The 20,518-nt window shown below is 42.3% G+C and overlaps 1 protein-coding gene and 1 long non-coding RNA gene across 2 annotated transcripts in view; one reads left to right on the top strand and one right to left on the bottom strand.

Annotated features, from left to right (window-relative positions):
• The window catches only part of LOC112136570, a 13,413-nt gene extending 5,762 nt beyond the window's left edge, over positions 1-7,651 (top strand). Inside the window, exons 2-4 of the long non-coding RNA XR_002917379.2 lie at positions 449-528; positions 6,234-6,339; positions 7,537-7,651. This is a non-coding gene — a long non-coding RNA (uncharacterized LOC112136570). The remainder of the gene's footprint in view (positions 1-448; positions 529-6,233; positions 6,340-7,536) is intronic.
• foxo6b (forkhead box O6 b) overlaps positions 6,835-20,518 on the bottom strand; it is a 43,951-nt gene continuing 30,267 nt past the window's right edge. The window contains exon 2 of the mRNA XM_024258323.2: positions 6,835-10,637. Within this exon, the coding sequence (XP_024114091.1) occupies positions 8,994-10,637 (1,644 nt within the window). The 3' untranslated portion in view covers positions 6,835-8,993. The remainder of the gene's footprint in view (positions 10,638-20,518) is intronic.

Here is a 20,518-nt window from a genome sequence, read left to right as displayed (position 1 = left end):
AGGAAAAACTTAGATCTACTGCTTCACTCTCCTGGAACTGATCTGTTAGACGTCACATAGCACCTGTGAGACCCATTTAGGTGTGGTAACTTGGTAACTAACATTACCCATAGCAACAATAACATTTCAAGTGCAACAATAAATAAATAAATAAGTTCCCTTTTTTAACAAGGTTTTTAACACCAAAATGTATTATTAGTTATTGTCTGTAAAACATCCCTTATCTTAAATGATTATAAAACATGTTTCCAATTAATTATCCTTTTTAACTCTCAACATTTTACAAACAAAAAATATATTAGAGTTGTCTTTGATGGCAGCTTCACACTTCCTGATGTTTGAATTGATTCTTTTTTTAAGCATCTGGTTTAACCTGTGTTTTGACTTAATTTGATTTAATTTAAACTTTTCTAACTGTCCATATAAATGATTTATTTCCTGTCCACAGATGAGGTGACCGACCCCTGACCCGCGTGGATTTCATCAGCAGCATAACATCACAGAGCAAAGCATTCAGGAGGAGAAGCTGTAAAGTGTAGCTATTTTTCTTGACACACTTCATTTTTTTGGCTCTGTCACTAAATTCAGAAAATGAAAGGAGTTTCAGACAGCATGGTTAACAACAAAAGGTCCCGCCTCCTGTTAACCACTGACTATTTTGATGATCTACCAGTTAATCTAATTGGAATCCTCAAACAACCAACTTCCAGCATTTGATCAGATCCTAGTGACTGGTTTAGACAGACTATGTTTGATTGGAAACCCTCATCTGCTTATAAATTGATGTTTTTTTATTGCTTTGTGTCTTTCACCTCCATGTTAAGAGAATTTTTGGCTCTTGAATTTGTATATTCTCAAAAAAGTGGGACTTTTTAATTAGTTTATGATCAGTTGATAAGACATCATTTTCTCTTCGCCAAAAATCCTGCTCTAAAAATAGATTTAACTGTCGTCCAAGTCCTAAAATACCAGGTAGGTTGTTTTTTTTCACCTCAGCTATAAAGTAGTGGTAACAGGAGATACACAGGATGGAGTTTTGAGGCCGGTCTTCTCTCCTCTCAGCCTTACCTGACATTCACACAAACATCTACTTGATAGTAAGTTGAAATCTTTCCGATGGTTTTCAGCTCTGAAGTACAAAAATTGTCAGATGCATCAAGTTTAAGTTTTAAGTCACCATACAGTGTATCTGTAGTGATTTCTTTTCAGTAACAAGCAGGGTCATCCATGGAACAAGTACAGTTAATGCCTTAGTCACGTGCACATGTGGATTTTTGGGGAGTGTACGCCCGTAGAGGGCTGTAGAGACGAGGGCGTCTTCAGAATAGTTCAGGTGTGTCTTGTAGTTCCTTTGAAGGAAATGGGGTCATCTGGACCCATAAAGGTGCATTCACACCGAATGCAATTCACGCGGCGGAGGCAGCAGTTTCAATGTTAGGTCAATGGTACAGACGCGAATTGAGGCGCGAAGGTCTGACAGCAGCTCGATTTAAGCGTTGAGGTGCAAATTATGGTGTTGCCAAAATAAAAAAATCTAAAGTTTGAAAGGTTGCCGCTTTGTATCTGCCAATCAGGAACTCTGCTTTGGGCACATGATGTTTTCAGTGACTCAAGCAGCAGGTAGAGTATTCATCAATGGGAGTTTTTTTGTCTTGAGCTTCCATCTAATTCCTCAACTCGCTGGAGCCGCGGAGTTACCAGGCTGGGTGAAGAAAGGATACAGATCGCTAGCCTACCGCGGCGGCTCTCTGGGTGCAGTCACCCAGCCTAGTTTTGTCCAGTGGAGCTCGCTCTCTAGATACGCTGGCAGACAGACAGCTGCTGCGGGATGCAGGGGGCTGCCTGCTCGGGATTCCTAAACTTTGTGACATTTTTCTTATTTTCTTCAAGACAATAATAAACCCCCAACTTGTTTTAAGCCTTCAAACTCAGCCACAGAGTCACAGAAACACTGTGGAACGGATGTTTTTATAAAACTCTTCACAATAAAATATCCGATCTCTCAACATAGCCCTCCCAACTTCCATACATTGTAAGTGACATATACACAGACACCATGTCAGGCTTAAAACATTGGCTGGAAGCTCCTCCCACTTGTGGCGGCGGCGTCAAACTCAGGAACACAATTTTTGGCAGCGAATGCGAAAGAGGGATGGGCCACTCAAATTGCGTTAAGTAAACCTATATCAGAAATTGTAGCTTCTGTGAAAAACGACACATTTTTTAAAGTTTTTTTTGGTTTGTTTTAATTGTGTCTTTTTACTATGCGTATGTGTGTTGTCTGCTTTTTTTTGCCTGACGGTTTTGTCATTTAAAGCACAAGAATTAGACGATGAATCCCCATGGGAAGTCTTTTTCTGGGCTTCAGTTAAAAATGTCAGTTCTCTTTGTAATTTGTAGCCAAACACTGCGTCTCTTACACACAAAAATCCTACACTTGTACCAGCCTCACGTATCAGCTTGCAGCCTTTTCTCAGATCACAAAATTCTATATCCTGTGAAATATGGGGACGTCTCTAAACCGGCAGAGGAACATGGGAGATTAGGATGGGCAAGTGCATTAAGATGCCCTGGTTGCAAATATATACGGGGTGCCAGAGAGGGAGAGGGAGTGTAGGTTTTTAAGTTGCTGTCACCCGGCTGTCAGCGTGTCTGTCAGAACAGATCCATCAAGCCTCTGACACATTTGCATGGAGTGCAGCAGGAGCGCGCCTTATTATGCATTCTTCCTCGCACCGACCTTCTTCTCTCCACCAGAAGAACTAACTAGCATCCGAGAGGCATAATTTACAGACTGACATAAACTGGAGATGATGGAGAGCTGTTATTGGCTTCTGACAGTCCCCTTGTGTGTGTGTTTGAATCTGTGTGTGTGCGCCGCCATCTTCCCGCTCCTCCCAGGTGTTCGGGGATCAGCCATCTTGTCAGGTGAGCTGTTGCTAACTAAGTGTGCGTCTCTGCAGGCTCACGCGACACACGGCAGCAGAGGTGGGGGGCAGTCGGGGCACAGCTCCGTGTGCCCATGTGTGTGTTGCAGATGCAGCCGCCCCCCCCCCGAGTGGAGGCCTCCACTGGGACGGGCACAGCTGTGGCACGGCATTGGGTTGCTAACGAGCCTTATCGCACAGGCGATAGACGAGAACACACAAAGACACACAACGCCACATGGGGGGGAGGTGCAAACACACACAGGAGATTCAGAATCCCAAAACTTAACGATAAACGACACAAGTTACAGTCGACAACACCAATATTTCTGACAATATTTATGTTCTTTCTCAGTGGAGCACAAAAACTTTCACTTTTATTTAAAAAAAATGGAAGATATTAAGAAAAAAAACCAAGCTAAGACACGAGCTAAGATGTTTACTACGACATACCCTAGTACTTGAGCTAAAGACGTAATGTTTGAGGTTGTCTGGACTATGTGATGTATTATTTGGTAGAGATATTTCCTGGTGTTCTTGTTCTTGTGTCACACAAGGTGCAGGTTGATCGCCCACACCTGACTTCATTTAAGCTAATTAACTCCTCCCAGTGTCCAGTTTTCAGCTCTAGTTTGTCGCTCTTTTGTTTCTCCTTTGGTTTTGTCATCTCAGTATGTAACTGTTTAAGTCTCTGACACCAAGACGGATCTCCTGCTTTTTGGGTTCTACTGTAAATTACGATGTCGTGTGAAATAAAATATTTGATCTAAAGTTGGACAGGAGCTGAGAAACAAGCTAAAAAGCTAAGCTAATGCATGAGCCAAGGTAGAACTTAAATAAAAATGACATTCAGTAAACTAAGACGAGAATTACAACAAAAATTAAGGTGTAAAATAAACTAGTGTGAGGTAAGACATTTAAATTAAAAAGTAAACTAAGACAAAGATAAGAAATACTCTAAACTAATAAAATGTACATGAACTGATGCATAAGTTAAAATGTAAACTTTGACATTAAAAATAGAAATTAACTAAAATGTATAATATAAAACAAATTAAAAAATAAACTAAGACATAAAGACGCAAACTAAGGCAAAACTTTACCATGACATACAGCAAATTAAGATGTAAATAAGATCAAAGACATAAATTAAAAAACTTAATTGTGATATAAACAAAGATAAAAACTAAGACAAAACTTAAATAAAAATAATTAAACTAAACAAGAACTAAAACATAAACTAAAGTGTAAAATAAACTAAATTGTGAGCTCAAACATTCAAATTAAAAAGGAAATTGAGACAGATAAGAAATAAACAATAACATAAACTAAAATGTAGACTATGTGAACTGAGACAGGTTAAATAGTAAATTAATTATATTATAAATTAAAATGTTTACTAGAATGGTAACTATCACACAAATTAAAAAATAAACGAAGATATAAAAACAAAGAGAAAACTTCAATCACTTAAATGAAGACGTGATACGTAAATGAGAATGTGATGAAAAACAAGTTAAAATCTGCAAAATAAACAAAGTTGACAAAACTTAAATAAAAGAATGATCCTTTAGTGAACTAAGACTAGAACTACAATGTAAACTAAAGTGTAAAATAAACCAGATTGTGAACTAAGACACAGATTAAAGAGGAAACAAAAACATAAAAGTAAACTGAAAAAAGTAAAACTTTGGATCAATTAACAAAAGTTATTCAATTTGTTACATTTAAGATCATTAGTTTACATCAAATTGAATTTTTGAGTTTTTAGCCATTAACTCAGAATTTTAATTTGATACAAATAATAATTTTTAATTTAACAAATTACATAATTTTTGTTTATTGATCCAGTGTTTCACTTTTTTTTAGTATAAGCTCAAATGTATAGTGGAATGTTAGCTAAGACAAGTTATAAAGTCAATTAAGGCATAAAGAAAAACCAAACTATAATAAATTACAATGTCATAACTAAGACGTAAACAGACATTTTTAAGAAGATAAACTTTGACATAAATATAAAAGACAGCCTTAAAATGAAAACCATGACAAAATAAAATGGGAACTATGGGAAAAACTAAGATATACATGCTGTCAGGATATTCTCATGAAACTGGGTTCTTGTCAGACTTTTACAAAACACATTATCAACTTTTGACCTTCAGTACTGACTACACTACAAACTGGATGATATTAGCCGTTAGCTTTTTCTTTCACCATACTTGTTTACTGTCATCTTCTGGGTGGTCTAAATATATGTCCAATTCTGAATGGACTTGTGTGTCTGCAGAGTCGGGAAAAGTTCCCCAACTGTTGGAAATGTGGTGATTCAGAGATGTTGGTGGTTTGGTGGATAGATAGAAAGATGGATGGATTGACAGATGAGCTGCTCTCCAGTCTGACACAAAATGTGCTGACACGGGACATTAACGGATCCTTAACTCTACTGAGTTATCAGCAAAACTATACTGACATTCCCTTTTTGGATATTACTATACATTCTTTATGGATTGCACTTCATATTATCGCTCTGACTCTTCATTGTGCCATCTATCATCTCATGTTTCACTCAGAATTATTTAATGACGCCATTGGGTCAATCAATTAATCCCCTTATTTGGTTAATCTACATGTAAAGGTTTTAATTTTATAACAATATTTTCTGAAACTATAAACAGCTGAGAAGTATTTTTTTAAACCACAGGAACAATCAATAAGAATTGATTACTTCTAGTAGACCTGGTGTCATTTGAACACCAGACTAAGAGTCTACTCCTAACTGAAAAGATATCATTGCAAATAAATAACATAAATCCATACATAATTGACTATAGCACCAGAAGAACAAGGCTCAAGAATTTCTTTGGTTTGGAAACACAGATTTTACAGTTCAGTCAGAGGATGTCTATAAAGGGGATTTCTGCCTCTTTTGTGACTTCACAGGATCTTCTCAAAATGTATGACTAAATAGCAGTCAAGCATGGTGGTGGGAGGATATTAGTCAGGGTTTTGTTCTTTTTTTGGGAGCTATTTTTTTTTTACAAAGCAGCAACTTTGAAAAGCAGGTTGGAGTCAGTGCAATCCAATTCACACACACACAACAAAAAACAATGAATATGAAATATTTAAAAAATGTGAGTAATTTGAACAGATATCTCATGAATCTGACCATAACTACATTATTGAGCTGACATCCTGCAGATCACATGCTGGGTAAAATTAGCCACATGGACATGAAATTAATTTAGTTGACTTTCAAGCTAACAATTATTCATGTCCTCTTGATTAACATATTTTTTTTATCATCAGCATCCCCATGTGACACAACAAAGTTGATGCATCCGCCCGGCCTCTTCACTTTTTATCGTCCTGAAGCGTCAGTGTTCAACAAGCATAACAGCTACAGGAAAAACAGGTTGGCCACAAATCAGGAAAAAGGAAACGGATGAAAGCAAAAAACTCTGAATTACGGCTGTATGGGAAAAATAATTGGAGAAAAAAAATCGATTTAATAAAATGTTACATAAGGTTATAGTGTGACCTTCTTCTGCTTTTTTTTTACATCCTCAAATTACTCAATTTTTAGTAGTTAACAATGTTGTTAGAGTAGTAAAAAAAAACAATAAAATAGTTGCAACTCATGTCCTGTGGGAGGGGCCTGGCTGCAGACAAGATGGCGTCTGACATCACTGGATGGAAGTGGAAATTCTACAGTACTAACCCTAACCCAAAAGAGTAAAAATAAAACTTTTATTAAACCTTAAAATGAGAAAAAATTATTTGTAACCGTTAGAGTTAAATAAAGTTTTTTTCAAACGATATGGAGAGACTTCCTGTTCTGGCCGTCGATGTCTGCAGCCAGGTCACCTCAAAAGCAGCTTTGAATGAAAATATCTGAGACACAAACAGATTAATTTTCCTCTTTGTTTTATTTTACGGTCACCAGATGAGCAGATACATCATTTTAGAAAAGAAATTGATATTTGCAAAAAATTATAGTACAATTTTTTCAATATAGATTATGTACAGAATGAAATGCAGTCAGACTGAAATAGCATTCTGTCTCTTTGTCAGGACAAAACAGTGAGGGCTTCTTCATAGATAGACCCATTCTCCCCAACCAATAAATATAAATTGTATATGTTATTTCTGCTGCACTCAGCCGGACACAGACCGTACCACGGCCCAAAAAAAAAAATGTCCTTCTCGCACATCCGTTTGCTGCTGCACACCCACCAAAGCATGACGCAAAAGTGCACATGAGCCAAAGAACAAATTACAGTTGGGTTGCAACAATGGGCCGTCTTAACACGTGGAGAAAAGAGAAAAGGATCCATAGAAATGTGTGTGGAAATACCCGTCACCCTGTTTGATCAGGAGCCAGAAGTGGCTGTCTGGAGCCGGCTGAGCAGCACTTGACATTTGGCCTGATGGAAACAGAAAATTTTACAGAAAGCTGCCGAGCTGGAAAACCTCTCACACTTTAACCCCCCCCTCCCATGTAGCTTGCCTCTATATTCCCCCTTTACTCTCAAATGTCTGTCCTCAAAGAAGGAAAGCAGTTAGCGACCCCCCACCCCCTTCTTTGTTTGTTTGTTTGTTTGCTTTCCAGCTGCAGACCAGGAGCACGAAACACAAAAGCTCATCAGACGGACAACTTGCACGGGCACGGGACAAGCACGAGAAAAGACCACAGTAAAGGGAGGCCATGGGCAGGCTGGGGGTGTTTAAAGGATGCTCGTCAGACGCCTGAAGGACACCCCCTTCTCAGACGCCGGGCACCACCTCTCAGACGTCACCCTCTTTGCCGCTTTGCAGGGGGAAGGAGTTATGACTTCACGCTAGTGAGCAAACGCACGCGCTCGCATAAATCATCCATCTTGTTTGTCGGTTAATTACTCTTGTTTACCCTCCGAGTAACCTCGGGATGGGGGGGCGCGATAGGAGCGAGCCTGGAACGAGCAGATAGCACCAAACCGTAATCTGCCGATGCTGTTGCTCAGTGGGCCGGTTCAGGAGTTACAGCACATGGCGGGCACGAACCTTTGAATTCTCCCTGACCTGAATGCGGCTGCTAGCTGAGCTCTCCCCAGGTCAGCTGGTGAGGGTGCCACACTGAAGCCAAACAAAGAGGTACAGCGCAGCCTCTAAACACTGCTTACTTTAATGTTAGGGGGGGAGAGGTAATTTCTGCTCTTCTCTTATCATCTCCCCTGAATTCAGGCTCCCCGTTTTTCAGAAGCAGCCTTTCCAATCCCTCCCTGAATTAGCGCGGAGTGACTTTTATCATCACTTTCACCAAAACACATTAAGCCGGTGCGTTGGGAGTTGAGGAGACAAAGGGGGAGGGGCTGAAAAACAGAGGAGCGCATTAGATTTACAATGGTGATGCATCAATCTGGCATTACTTTGGAGATTAAAGAAAGGATGGTGCGTTTCAAGACGGGGTGCAGATGGTTGCTTGATGGATCACTGTCCTCATGGGCCAAACTGGCCGGGACACGCCAGAGATCACACCTAACCTCAATATCCTTTGTTTTCTACATCCCTACTTGAGCTTCCTTTCTTAAAAATAAACATTTTTTTATCCCTAAACCTCAAAGCGTCCTCGAGCTTTAACCTGCAGTCTGAGAGCATCTCTGCACTGGAGATATTTATGCAGCTGTTTGATCATGCTCTCCAGTCCTGCTTTGTGGGAGGGGATAATACTGTAAAGTGGATTGCATACATTAAACTGAAGTCAACACGTCACTTTGCCTGGTTTCTGTGTAACTGCATTAGTGTGAGGAGATGATGTAAAGTGCTTGGAAGCTTAGGACGGACAGGATGAGTCTGGCAGCAGAGAGACAAAGAAGCAAAATAAAAGTAAAGGACGAGAATGTATTTGCCTGGAGCTCGTATCCAGCAAACCCAGAGAGAAGGCTTTACAGAGTGGTAGAAGTTATTCACCACCATGTGGAAGTGTAAAGTCCTCAGGAAACCAAATGACATTTGAGTTTCAGCCCACAGCAGCTGAGCCCAGAGGTCGAGCTCTCAGGTTGTGTCTGTCTGACCCCTTTGGACCAGACTTTACCCTGGTACCCAACTCTGGTTGTTTTGGGTCGATGGAGGGCAGGCAAAAGCCCCCAGACTCATGCCCATCCCCATCCCCACCCCTTGAGAGAGAGAACCGTCAAAGTTGAAGTCCATGCTTTGTGTGTCCATAAAGTCACTGAGGAGAATGGAGTCGACGTCACAGTCCAGAGAGGCGTTCTCCATCTCCACGGGGGCAGACATCCTACTGTGGGAGCCCGCCTGGTGCCCCTGGTATCCCGTGTTCCCTGCCTGCTGGTTGTTATGATAGTAGCCTTGCCAGGAGTCAGCCACACCTTGATGATGAGCTCGGGGGTAGGACTGTTGACGGGGGTGTGGAGCAGATGCCAGGCGGCAGGGATCCTGGGGAACATCCAAGATGCCCGCGGGGTTTGGAGGTAGGGCGGGGGATGTCGGGAAGTGGGGACGTGGTCCGTAGTGGTTGGAGGTCTTGAGAGTGTAGGGCTGCAGGACATCAGTGCTCATATGGGGGGACAGTGCCTGCTGGGGGGGCCCGCTGTGCACAGGAGTGTTGTGCATGTGACTCTGGCTGGAGTGGTGATCATGGCTCAGATTGACTTTGTGCTCGTGCCTCTGAGCGTAGCTGTTGGCAGCGAGGGGCTTGTGGCTGTAGTCCAGGTTGGCTTGGTGTTTATGACCCTGAATGTGGTTCTGATGGTGCGTCGTGTTCTGGTCGTGGACTGAGCCGCGGCCGTTGTGTAAACTGGGGTTGTGAGAGTGCTCTTGGCTGCGGTTCTGATTGTGCTGGCCGTGAACGCCGCTTCCTTGTGTCAAGAGAGCTTGTGTTTCCCGTTCCTGGCCCAGGAGTTCATTTTTGCTGCAGTATGAAGGACCTCCTGTGAGCAGACTCTGCAGGGCGTTGTTCTCCGAGTACCCCCTCACTGGGCGCTGGAAGCTGACTGGCTTGTTTTCCTGGATGGTCTCCATGGGAGTGTGGTGCCGCAACATGCCCATGGAAGATTGTCCGTACATGGGCCCGCAGTAAGACCCCTCAGACTTTGGTGCAGGCACATAAGAATAACCATTGCATTTGATTTGCGCTTGCTGGGGGTAGCCACTCTCATTTAGGCTAATAGCTCCAGTCAGGTCAGTTAGTTGAGGCAGTTCCACAGTGGGGCAGTGGCCCCCAGTTCCCAGGGCAGGCGAGCGGGTGCTGGTGGGACTGGGGTAAAGCTGAGGAGAGGTTGAGCAGGAAAAGCCCTCCTCCTCGGGTTCATCAGCCTCTGCCTCTGCAAGAATTGGAGACAAGCAGCCACTCAGTGTGGAGGCAGAGGATGATGTCCGGGAATGGATATCGGTCCAGGTGTCGTATTCCTCACTACCCATGCCTGAACCGCCTTTCCCCGCTGGACTCCCATGCTCTGGAGATCCTTGCAGAGCTGGACCGGAACCCTGTAACTGTCCTGATCCAGGACCGATGGCAGCTACTCTCTTCCGGCTGATCCGGCCCTTGGCTTTAAGACAGCGTGTCCCGCCGTCAATGCAGGCTGCACGTCGCCTGGGTCCCTTTCCCATCTTTCCTCCTTCTGGGTTGAGCATCCACCAGGAGCTCTTGCCCGTACCCTCGTTTTGCACCCGGATGAAGCGGCTGTGCAGGGACAGGTTGTGTCTGATTGAATTCTGAAATGAAAAAAAAAAAAAAGAGAGAAAATGTGATCAATATTAACAACTAAATGACAATTGATGCTTGAATAATTGCTGTTTCCCAACACAAATCCCCTTTGCATTTTGGCCAAACTACTACGACTCCAGAGAGACCGAGAAATAATATAGTCGAATAATAGCAATAGACTGAGGAAGAGCAGGAAGGGCAGAAAGGGTGAAGGGCCAATCGATGCCTCCCTTGACCACCTTCTCCTCTCTGCACGCTCTCACTGAGTCCTAATATGGGCATAGGTGCAGCCTCCACATCAAACCATCACCAAGGTTACAGAAATGAATCACGAGAGGCAACCAACTCACAGACAGCCCATATCGATCCCAGTGCATCCAAATATGAAAACTCCAGCAACTGGCAGGGTGGAGGAGGTGAGATTAGGGGGAAAGTGACTGGGTGAGCAAAAAAAAGTACTAATGCATAGGATGTAGGTAAACAGTTATTGGGCTCATGGTAATTTAACCTCAGTTAAAATGACCGCCAAGCACAACAGACATTTTTTGTGTGTGTGTGTGAGTTTGTGTGAGCAGGATGAGCCTCTTTTGACTTTTTTGCAAAGTCCCACTTCAATTTTTGATCTATTTTGAAAGTGGTCTTTCAATTATGATTGTCATTTTTAGACTAAATCAATAAACTTGAGTAGTTTTCTAGGAAATAGTTTCTGCAGAGAAGCTGTAGTTGATTAGAAATTTGCCTTTGAGTTGTGGACAAGACTGTTGACACGGAGTAGGGCTGAACGAGATGAGGAAAACTTGCGATGTGCGATATTGGTGATCGATACATGAACAAAAAGCAAAAAACAACAATTGCACCATTTACATTTCACCGCAACAGTTTTGTTTAATTCAAAGTCACCACAACTTAAATTATACTCCAAATGACCCACGTCTATATAGGAGGTATCTAACATTAAAAGGCCCCGTTCGATTGGTCAATGGCGTGAAGGGTTCCATCCATTTAGTCAAACGTGCAAAGCAAGCATGTCCAAAGTCTGGCTCATGGGCCAAATGTGGCCAGCGTTCAAACTTCCTCCAGCCCAAAGGCTCTTTTCATGGAATAATATGCGGCCACCAGCATTTTCTATAAACTGTGAGTACAATTTCTTGATTGTGGTTGGCTAAATTGTAAACCTGTGGCAACGTTATCATGCAACCTTTCTATGACACTTTGTAGCTCATTTCTACATTTTTAACTGTAAATTAATTAGAAGGGTTAACAGTGAGGGGCACTGTTTCTTCTATTTCATTTGTTAAATACTTAAAACTGCTATGAGATTTTGTAACATGTGTGTAAACATCTATGGTAGCCATTTATTGCAGTTTACGCTGTTGTTTGCGATACGCATATTGTACGGGCTGATGACGATTAACTTGCAATTTATTGTACAGATCTAACGTGGAGTGAGCCTGCCCAGCTTCCCGACATCCTTCCGTTTACTGCTCTCCCGCTAGCTTACAGCCCCTCACAAAGGCTAAATCAAGATATCTCGTTCTCTAGGACAGTTTTAGCAGCGCAGCAGTAATTAATCAGAAGTTCACCTCCTAGTTGTGGGAGGGAACGTTGGCATGGAGTAAGCCTGCTCTCACTTCCCATGATCTTCTAGCTTACAGCCCCTCACAATTCCAATTTAATTTCTTTATGAGGAAAACGCCACATAAACATGTTTGTTGGAGTGGGTCTTTAAGTTAAGTTGGAGTTTGTAAGCAGTGTTTGAAGCTGAACTGACTTGAGCTCCTTCTGAAGGAGAGCGAAGAGATCCACATCTTCTCATGTCACACGTTCCTTCTGCTTTTATGTATTGCCTCCATCTTTCTTCTTGTTGCGTGTCAATCTTTTCTTTCTGATCTTCTGGCTGGTGCAAACTCCTCAGCCTCTTAGCCCACATGTGCAATCCCACACTTTTCTCCCTCTCTCTGGAGATATCCATCTATTCCACCGTGTTTATTACCTGCACACGGCTCCCAATCTCTGTCTCCTGATATCTCGAGCTGTTCTCTATCTTCATTCACTCTCCGCCTCCTGTCCAATTTTCCTGCTCTCAGCCCCATTCATCTCCCTCTGTGCGTCTCAGCCTCTCTTGATCACGGCATTGCTCATTCCCTCCCTCTGTCTCCACATCTAAACTCTCATCACCCCCCCTCCCATTCATTCTTTCCCCCCTGAAAGGAAACAAACAAACAAACAGATGTAAATTCGTCCTGGTCAGTGGGCTCAGCGAGGTTGTTTCTCTGTGCTTTATGAAAAGCAGCTAAAATGTTTACTGCAGGAATTCGCCCTTAAGTGGGCTTCAGATCACCGCGTCCCAACCACTACTATTTTCATTCACATATAACACCCCCCCCATATGTTGACTCATCCTCGCAGCGTGACTGCTAACAGGTAATTGTATCCCATCCTCCACTCCAACACCACGACTCTGACAGGACTCTCCACAGATGTGAAGCCGGATTGTTCCCGTGTTCAGAGGGGTCCACTTTAAAAGCCGGCCCACAAAATTGCAGAACGTGCGGCGCCGAGCGCCCGCACTCTTGAGCTGCCAGAGAGGCAGACTTAATCAAAGCCAAATTGAACAACGCTGCGTGTGAACGAGGCCGCCAACGGAGGCGACCCGCATCAGGTGATCAGAGAGCGGCGCCCTGACAGGCTCCTTCGCGGCGTGATGGCTCCGGATGAGCGTAGCCATGGCAACAGAGTAAACCAAAGGAGGGAGGAATGAAGAGAGGGGAGGTGATGGTTGGGAGGAGAGGAGGGGGAGCGGGAGGCGGCTGATGCTGTTTGATGCTGCAGGCAACTCCAAACAGCCTTTTATCTGAGTCTGTCAGATTCCTGCTTCCAATCCACCAGGGAGGCTCAATCACCTGCAGTCCCAGCGCCTCGCTACCTGTACCAAGCTGTGATTAGCAGGCTTGCGTGTGTGTGTGTGTGTGTGAGACACACAAAGGTAGAGCTTCTGTACAGTAACAATTAAAGCACAGCACTGCTGGTGATCCTGCCGGTGAGCCGAGCGGCTCTTTGTCCTCCTCTGTCTTCTGTCTCTCAGTTCAAAGGTTTGCAAATTGCAACAAAATCAAAAAGGCTTGTTTTGATTTGAGTGGTTTGTTGGAAGTGCGTATGGGAAGTTAAGGTTTTAAAAACAGTCATTTGCTTTAATGTTTGTTAACTTTTGATGCATAAAGACCCTACAGTTTAGGAGAATTTAACTTTTACTTTTATTTGCATTTTCTGTTAACTTAAGTTGTTTTTCAAATCAAAAATAATTTGAAAAAATTCAGAACGAATGGATAATTTTAACAGAGAAGTGGACCTCTTTGGCCTGCCTGCAGCATCAGAAGACGGAAAACAACACCAGCTTCACATCAGCGTCTCCATAATTCTCCAACAACTCGAAATATAAAGAAAAATCTTTTTAACAAAGAGTCCCTCATTGCCTCTGTAAATTTATAATGTGACCTTTCAGTTTGAAAGTCTGCTTCTGCAGGAAAATGATGGAGATGAAATGATCAAGAAATGATAGATGGACACAATATGGCAGTGGGAAACAGGAAAAAAGTTTGATAAACTAAACCCAAGCAGCAACTTTTAACTTAACTAAGAGAAAAAAATGGGTCTAAGGTACTTATATGGATACCTATAATTTTATTTTAACTTTAATAATCTAAGATTTTTTTTTCTCGGATCAGTAGGTGAATAACTACGTAAGACGTCATCATTTTACTCTTCAGCTCAGTCACGTAATCTCAAGTTTTACTTCAGGAAGAACTTTCCCTCACTCAGGAAGTAGCGTGGGATCAGGACCAATCAGTGCAGTGTGAATTTAAGTCAGGATATCAGCCCCCGTAGAAATATCAAAGTCATATCTGCCAATAACAAATCTATCCAAAAATTAAGAGAAAGAGAAATAAAACTAAAGTTTTGACAGTAAAACCCTTAAATCTGACTTTAAAGTAACTGCAGCTTATCCAGATTTCTTCTTACATAAACATCTGAATGAAAATATAATTTCATCTGTCTGGACTTTAAGTCTAATTCCGATTCTTCTGGATTTTTGCCTCACAATCCTGAACACACCTGCATCAGTTATGCTGTTGAACCGCTGTCAAGGATCGTTCATCCTACAGGACACTGCAGCGGGGGCTTTATTAGCCTTGTGCCAGTCTTCTCAGTCACCATGGAGCCACTTTTCATTTCCAGCGGACTGATCTTCCTGTCACAGCTCTGTCAGGTTCTGTCGGCCTGGATGCTGTGTCAGTTTTTCCATGACAGTGAGGCTCATCGGGATAATCCTTACCTTCACTTCATAAAAATCAGTGACTGTGTGTTTCTCCTGCCTGGGACTGTGAGGGCCGGTCCATCCCACCCTCAGCGGGTACCGTCTTAAGTCTGGGTCGTGCTGTTTTAAAGTGGGGGAGTCTGCTCGTTCTGTCTTTAGGGTGATTCAGGGCTAAAACTGTATCCAGCGATCCTCTTGTAACAATTTCACCTGCCACAGAAGTGATCTGCTGATCACTGTGAGGACTATAACGTCGCTTTCACTGATTAAACCAGATTAAACCAGCGTTTCCATTGTAAAATAGACTCATTAAACAGTGCTGACCCGTACCTCTTGCGGACCCCCATTGGTTGTAGATCGGTTGAATAGAGGAACGGAACGGTTGGAGACACTGTAGCCACCCGATGATTGGCAGAAAGTCATGACGATATTAGAAACCACCAATATAGCGCTCATTTAAGCTAACGTTTCCAACGTGATGACATTGGAAAACACCAGTAAAGCGCTAAGCTAGCTATTTCGTTTTCCTTTTTACGGCGGTATTCTTTTTAGCCGCCTGCAATCGTCTTTCAAACAACATTAAAATTCTGTTATACACAATGTATAAAAAGTAAAGCAAGAAAAAGACGAGCTGCTGGATGAACTCCATTGTTGTTGCTTTCTAGTCGTTGCACAACAATGACACGTTAGCGGTCTACACCACACATGCATCATGAAAACAAACAGTGGAAGTGGAAGTGGGGCTTAACTTAGTGGAAACGTTTGCCAAAATTAACTGGTCCATCCAGTACTACTCTTCCCAAACGAAGCTTAGTCTTTAAAGTCAAGACGATCTGGGTTCTTCTGACACCAATGGTTCAGAGTACAGAACCAAAGAGAGGAAATGCAGTAAGTTCCGCGTGTTGAGAGGAGAAAAAAAACTAAATATGCCATAAATTGAAAAAGCAGGAAACATGAAAAAGTTCGAAAATGTCTGCTTGGTGAAGTAGTGAAATTTTGTCAGTTTGTACAATTCAATTCTTGGTTTTCCAACGGGATCACTGTGTATAAAAGCAAACCAGAGCAGTCTTTGTGGAGGTAGTTTAATCAGCATTCCTAACCAGGACGGAGTCCTCCCAGACAGGAAGTGACCTAAGAACCTAACAAGTTTTCTAGATTCTTAAGGTTTTTTATTTAGGTTGGATTTTGTTTTCAACAAATCTTTATGTTTAATCATTTGTGTTCAGATGGCGGAGCCATGTTAGACCACACCTCCATGCAGCTACATTTTAATGGAGTTTTTTTTTAATGGTCACACAGCCCCCACACCGCATCCTCTATTTCACTGCAGCAGTAATGGAGCAACAGCTAATTTTCTAGCTTATTATTATTTTCAATCCCCTTGTCCCTTTTTATTGTGTGTAACCTAGCTAACACTAATTACATCTCTTGAAAATTATCCAGATCACGTTGCATAGCAACAAGAATGAAACAAACCCAACGCCCCTCTTGGCAGCTCTTTATTCCTAATTCTCTCAATGAAGCTTTGTGTCTCCACAGGAAAAAAGGTGCCAATTCCAGTATGTAAAGTTTGCATTAAAAAGTGTTAAAAAAAACTGCTTGATGAAACCGTGTGAGACATGTCACACCACCTGCGCAGTGAACTGGACCACACCGGGTCCTATCTGTTAATACATGATCACATTCTGGGGTACAGAGCCCCTTTAACAGCTCACCTCTAAGATTATTATACAAAGATCAGTTTTCCTCTCTTTTTGCATTGTTTCATATTTTATAGTTGCGTGTTTTAGAAAGATATTTTTTATTTTTGAGTCTGGTTTAAATTGGAGGTGTGGAAGAGCAGTGATGACGTTTCCTCATTCCCACACAAAAGCAGATCCAGGCTGAGGTTTACTGCTCAAATTGAACGTGTGCTGTACCAGTTTATAATCCCTGTATGTCTTCCAGTTGACTTTGGAATCAATTTTAAAATTGTTAAAGACCCACTCCGAAAGAATTTGGCAAAAAAACAAAAAAGCCTAAATTAGGAAAAATAGCTAACATGTAGCCTAAATATTAGCTAAACTCCATAAATAGTCTAAAAAACCTTAATTAATACCAAAATAGTCCAAAAAACAAGCATAATGCCATTATAACTTCAATTTTACGACATAATTAGCTTTAAAAAAACTAGAAATAAAGTATTAAATGCAATAATGCAACAGTGAATGCTGTAAGTTGAATTTGACCGCTTAAAGATACTAGTGCTGATGGGTGAAGATGCTGAAATTGATAGCTAAAATGCTTAAGTTGATAGAGGAAAACACTGAAGCCAATAGCTGAAAATGCCGAAGTTGATAGCCACTAAAATATTAATTAAATGCCAAATTAGCCCAAAAACTGGAAAAAAGGAAGGCCTAAGTTAGCCAAAACAGCTAGCATGCAGCTGAAATATTAGCTAAACTCCAAAATGGCCTAAAAAAACAAACAAAAAAAAAATCCTAAATTAGCAAAAATAGCTAGCATCTAGCAGAAACATTAGCTTAACTTCAAATTAGCCTAATAAACAGAAATAAATCCTAAATAAGCCAACATAGCTAGCATATAGCTGAAATATTAGCTAAATTCAAAAAAAGTCTAAAAAACCAAAAAAGCCTAAATTGGCCAAAATAACTAGCATCTAGCAGAAATATTAGCTTAACTCTAAATTAGCCTAACAAACTGAAAAAAATCTTAAATTAGCAAAAATAGCTAGATATTAGCTAAACTCCAAAACAGTCTAAAAAACAAAAAAAAGCCTAAATTAGGCAAAATAGCTAACATGTATCTTAAATATTTGCTAAATTCCAAAAATAGTCTAAAAAAAAACCTTAATTAATACCAAAATAGTCCAAAAAACAAGCATAATGCCATTATAACTTCAATTTTACGACACGACTCCAGACAATATAAAGTATCGACGATTAAATTAGTCGTCGACTATTTTAATTGTCGATTAGTCGATTAATCGTGGCAGCCAAACTTGCATTTTAAATCGACACAAGTATCACCAAATGAAATTCACAATATATCACTGAATCCCTTTTTCCCTACATATTTACCCAGATGTGCAGCACTGCTGCATGAAAACAACTACTGGTACTTGTGTTTGTGTTGTTTTGCGTCTCGAGTCAGAGTGGGGTCAGGTGGGTCAATTCATGGCTGTTGTGCTTCATCCAGCTGTGATTACCATCATCATAACTTGAACTGAGTCAAAACAAGTGACACCATACACATTTCACAACACCATCCACATGCACACAGACACACACACCCCCACCCCACCCCAAACTAGCAATCATGCCTAATCCCTCTCCAGCCTGAGTAATCCCTGCGATCCGAGGCTAATCCCGGTTAATTCTGGGCACTCCTCTGGTGGGTTTCACCCTGAAACCACAGAGACAGAGTGGGGATTGGCTGGATCGTGGTCATCGGGGGTGGGCGTGCTGTCGATACGCATAATTGGTTGGGCAGTTTTCAAGTCAAGAAAAACAAGCACAGGTTTTTCACCGACTTCAAAATTCATCCGGATTGACCCCGGGGTTTTCGTCGCACCCTGGCCTCGCTGTTGTCCCAGGAAACAAACATGTTTTCCACCCGGCGATGTGTCGGGGGATACCACGGCGGGACTAACATCCTAATGATTGGTGGGATATGTAAGGATTAGAAAAATGAAGAAACAAAAATAAGGCACACTCCTCCGATATGAGGGGATTCTCAGAAGTTATTAGCCTGGATTCAATCAGCTCTGCCAGGTGAAGCTCCGTGCTCGATCCTTCTTAGTGGTTATTGATCCCGGCTCCAAATGAAGCACTTAAGACGCCTTGATCAAGCCTCTTCTAATCTAGAGTTAAGAAGACTGAGACCTTTTCACCTCCCGCCTCAGACACAACTTGTTACTTTGGCTCAGGGGCACAGTGGCAGTCCAAGCGCCGTTGCTATCACAGCCCTGTTTGTGATTTATAATCTGTTTAAGCCCCTTTGGTGCAGAGCAGGCGGCAGGAACACTTTTACTTTCTGCCATTATGAAAAAGCTGTCAATATACACAAAGCCAAGTATGTTAATGAAGCAATATGTCACTGACAGCAGAGGGATGGAGATGCTTTGTTAAAAACAAGGAGGCCTCTGGTGCTTGCCGACGCCACTGTCTGCCTCTCAATTGAGTTTGAACGAGGAAGAAGCAGGAAAAGTGTCTTTGAAGCGCCGTGCGCTCGTGCCAGGCGGAATGGAAGAGTTCCTGCAGCAGCGGCGCTCTGCTCCTGGACACCGTTAAGACTCCTCCAAACCTCTCGGAACGGTTTCAGAACTTCAACCGGTGCCAGTCTCTGACTCATCCCTTCAAAGGGGAATTTTTTTCAAATTCCTTGCATCTCCCAACTCAGTCAAGTGCAGCCAGTCCTCCACGTTAGGTAGAAACAGAAGCGGTTCGCCCCCCCCCCCTCGCTCAACCATTATTCATTAATCCATTTCTCACAGCCAGGAGTCATTATGCACGGTCCTGTCAGTGGGTATCTCTGTATGCCGCGAGTTTATTTGATAATAAGCAGGAGTGGGGGGGAGATAAAAGCGCTGACTGCGTTCATTGTGGAACGTTTTCTGCAGGCGTGGAGACTTAAATGAGAGCATCCCGGCTCTGTGTGGGAACGGGTCTCGTCTGCTGAGCCTGTCTGGAGGCAATCGATGGAAATTAGTCAACGTTAAAGATTCACTTCCTGTGACTGATGCCGCGCGCAGAGCTTGTCTCTTTGAAGGGAAGGGAAGAGGTGGGAGGCTCGGGGATTAATGGAGCTGCAGAAGGTGTGAGCATGCGGAGTTTGGGTGGGGGCCAGCCCGGTAATGAAGATGCTTCTCTTTTGGTGGATGGATGGCGGAAAAATCTGAAACAAATGCGTCAAAGTCTGGTTGTGTGAAAAGCCAAAGGTTTTAAAAATGATTTCAGTTTCTGAAATCTCTTAATCAAAAAGATGAAATGATGAAAGGTGTCATAGTAAAATCACACAAACTTTCTCCTCTGGAACTGCTGTTATAAAGCCTATGGTGGCTTTTCCCAAAATTAAAAAAAAAAACAGCTGAGTGACTACAACCAGCCTGCAGGCGACAGAACGCCTTTTACTCACTTGTTCCCTGTGGAGCTCCAACTGGGGGAGTTTAAAGCAGGGAAAAAAAGACAGGATAAAAAGACAAGCTAGGATAAAACAGGACAGGGCAGTTGTAGGAGATTCTCCTGCTGCAGATGGACATGAGAGCGGACGGAGAGCCCGAGGACAGGAGGACTGGCCGTATAAAAATAGAGCTGACAGTTTAATGAGCCTCTGAAAGTGGAGACCGGGATCTGAAATCTCAAAGATGCAACAAGTTCTGGAGAGTCTGATGGGCTCCAAGTGGGCGTGAATGATGCTAGTTCTTCCCAAAAAGACACACGGCAAAAAGGAGAAAAACATTAAGACCCGACGGAAACCTTTAGGGCGGAAGGGGATGCATGAGAAATGTGCGATTCCCTTTTTTCTGAGACTTTCATGGAACTCCATTCAGATCATTGACTTAATCTAAAACCT

This window comes from Oryzias melastigma, linkage group LG11 (genome assembly GCF_002922805.2).
Source record: "Oryzias melastigma strain HK-1 linkage group LG11, ASM292280v2, whole genome shotgun sequence".
In the NCBI taxonomy this organism is placed as follows: Eukaryota; Metazoa; Chordata; class Actinopteri; order Beloniformes; family Adrianichthyidae; genus Oryzias; species Oryzias melastigma.
Note: the sequence above shows the minus strand (reverse complement) of the source record. Positions and strands in the feature narration are given on the sequence as shown.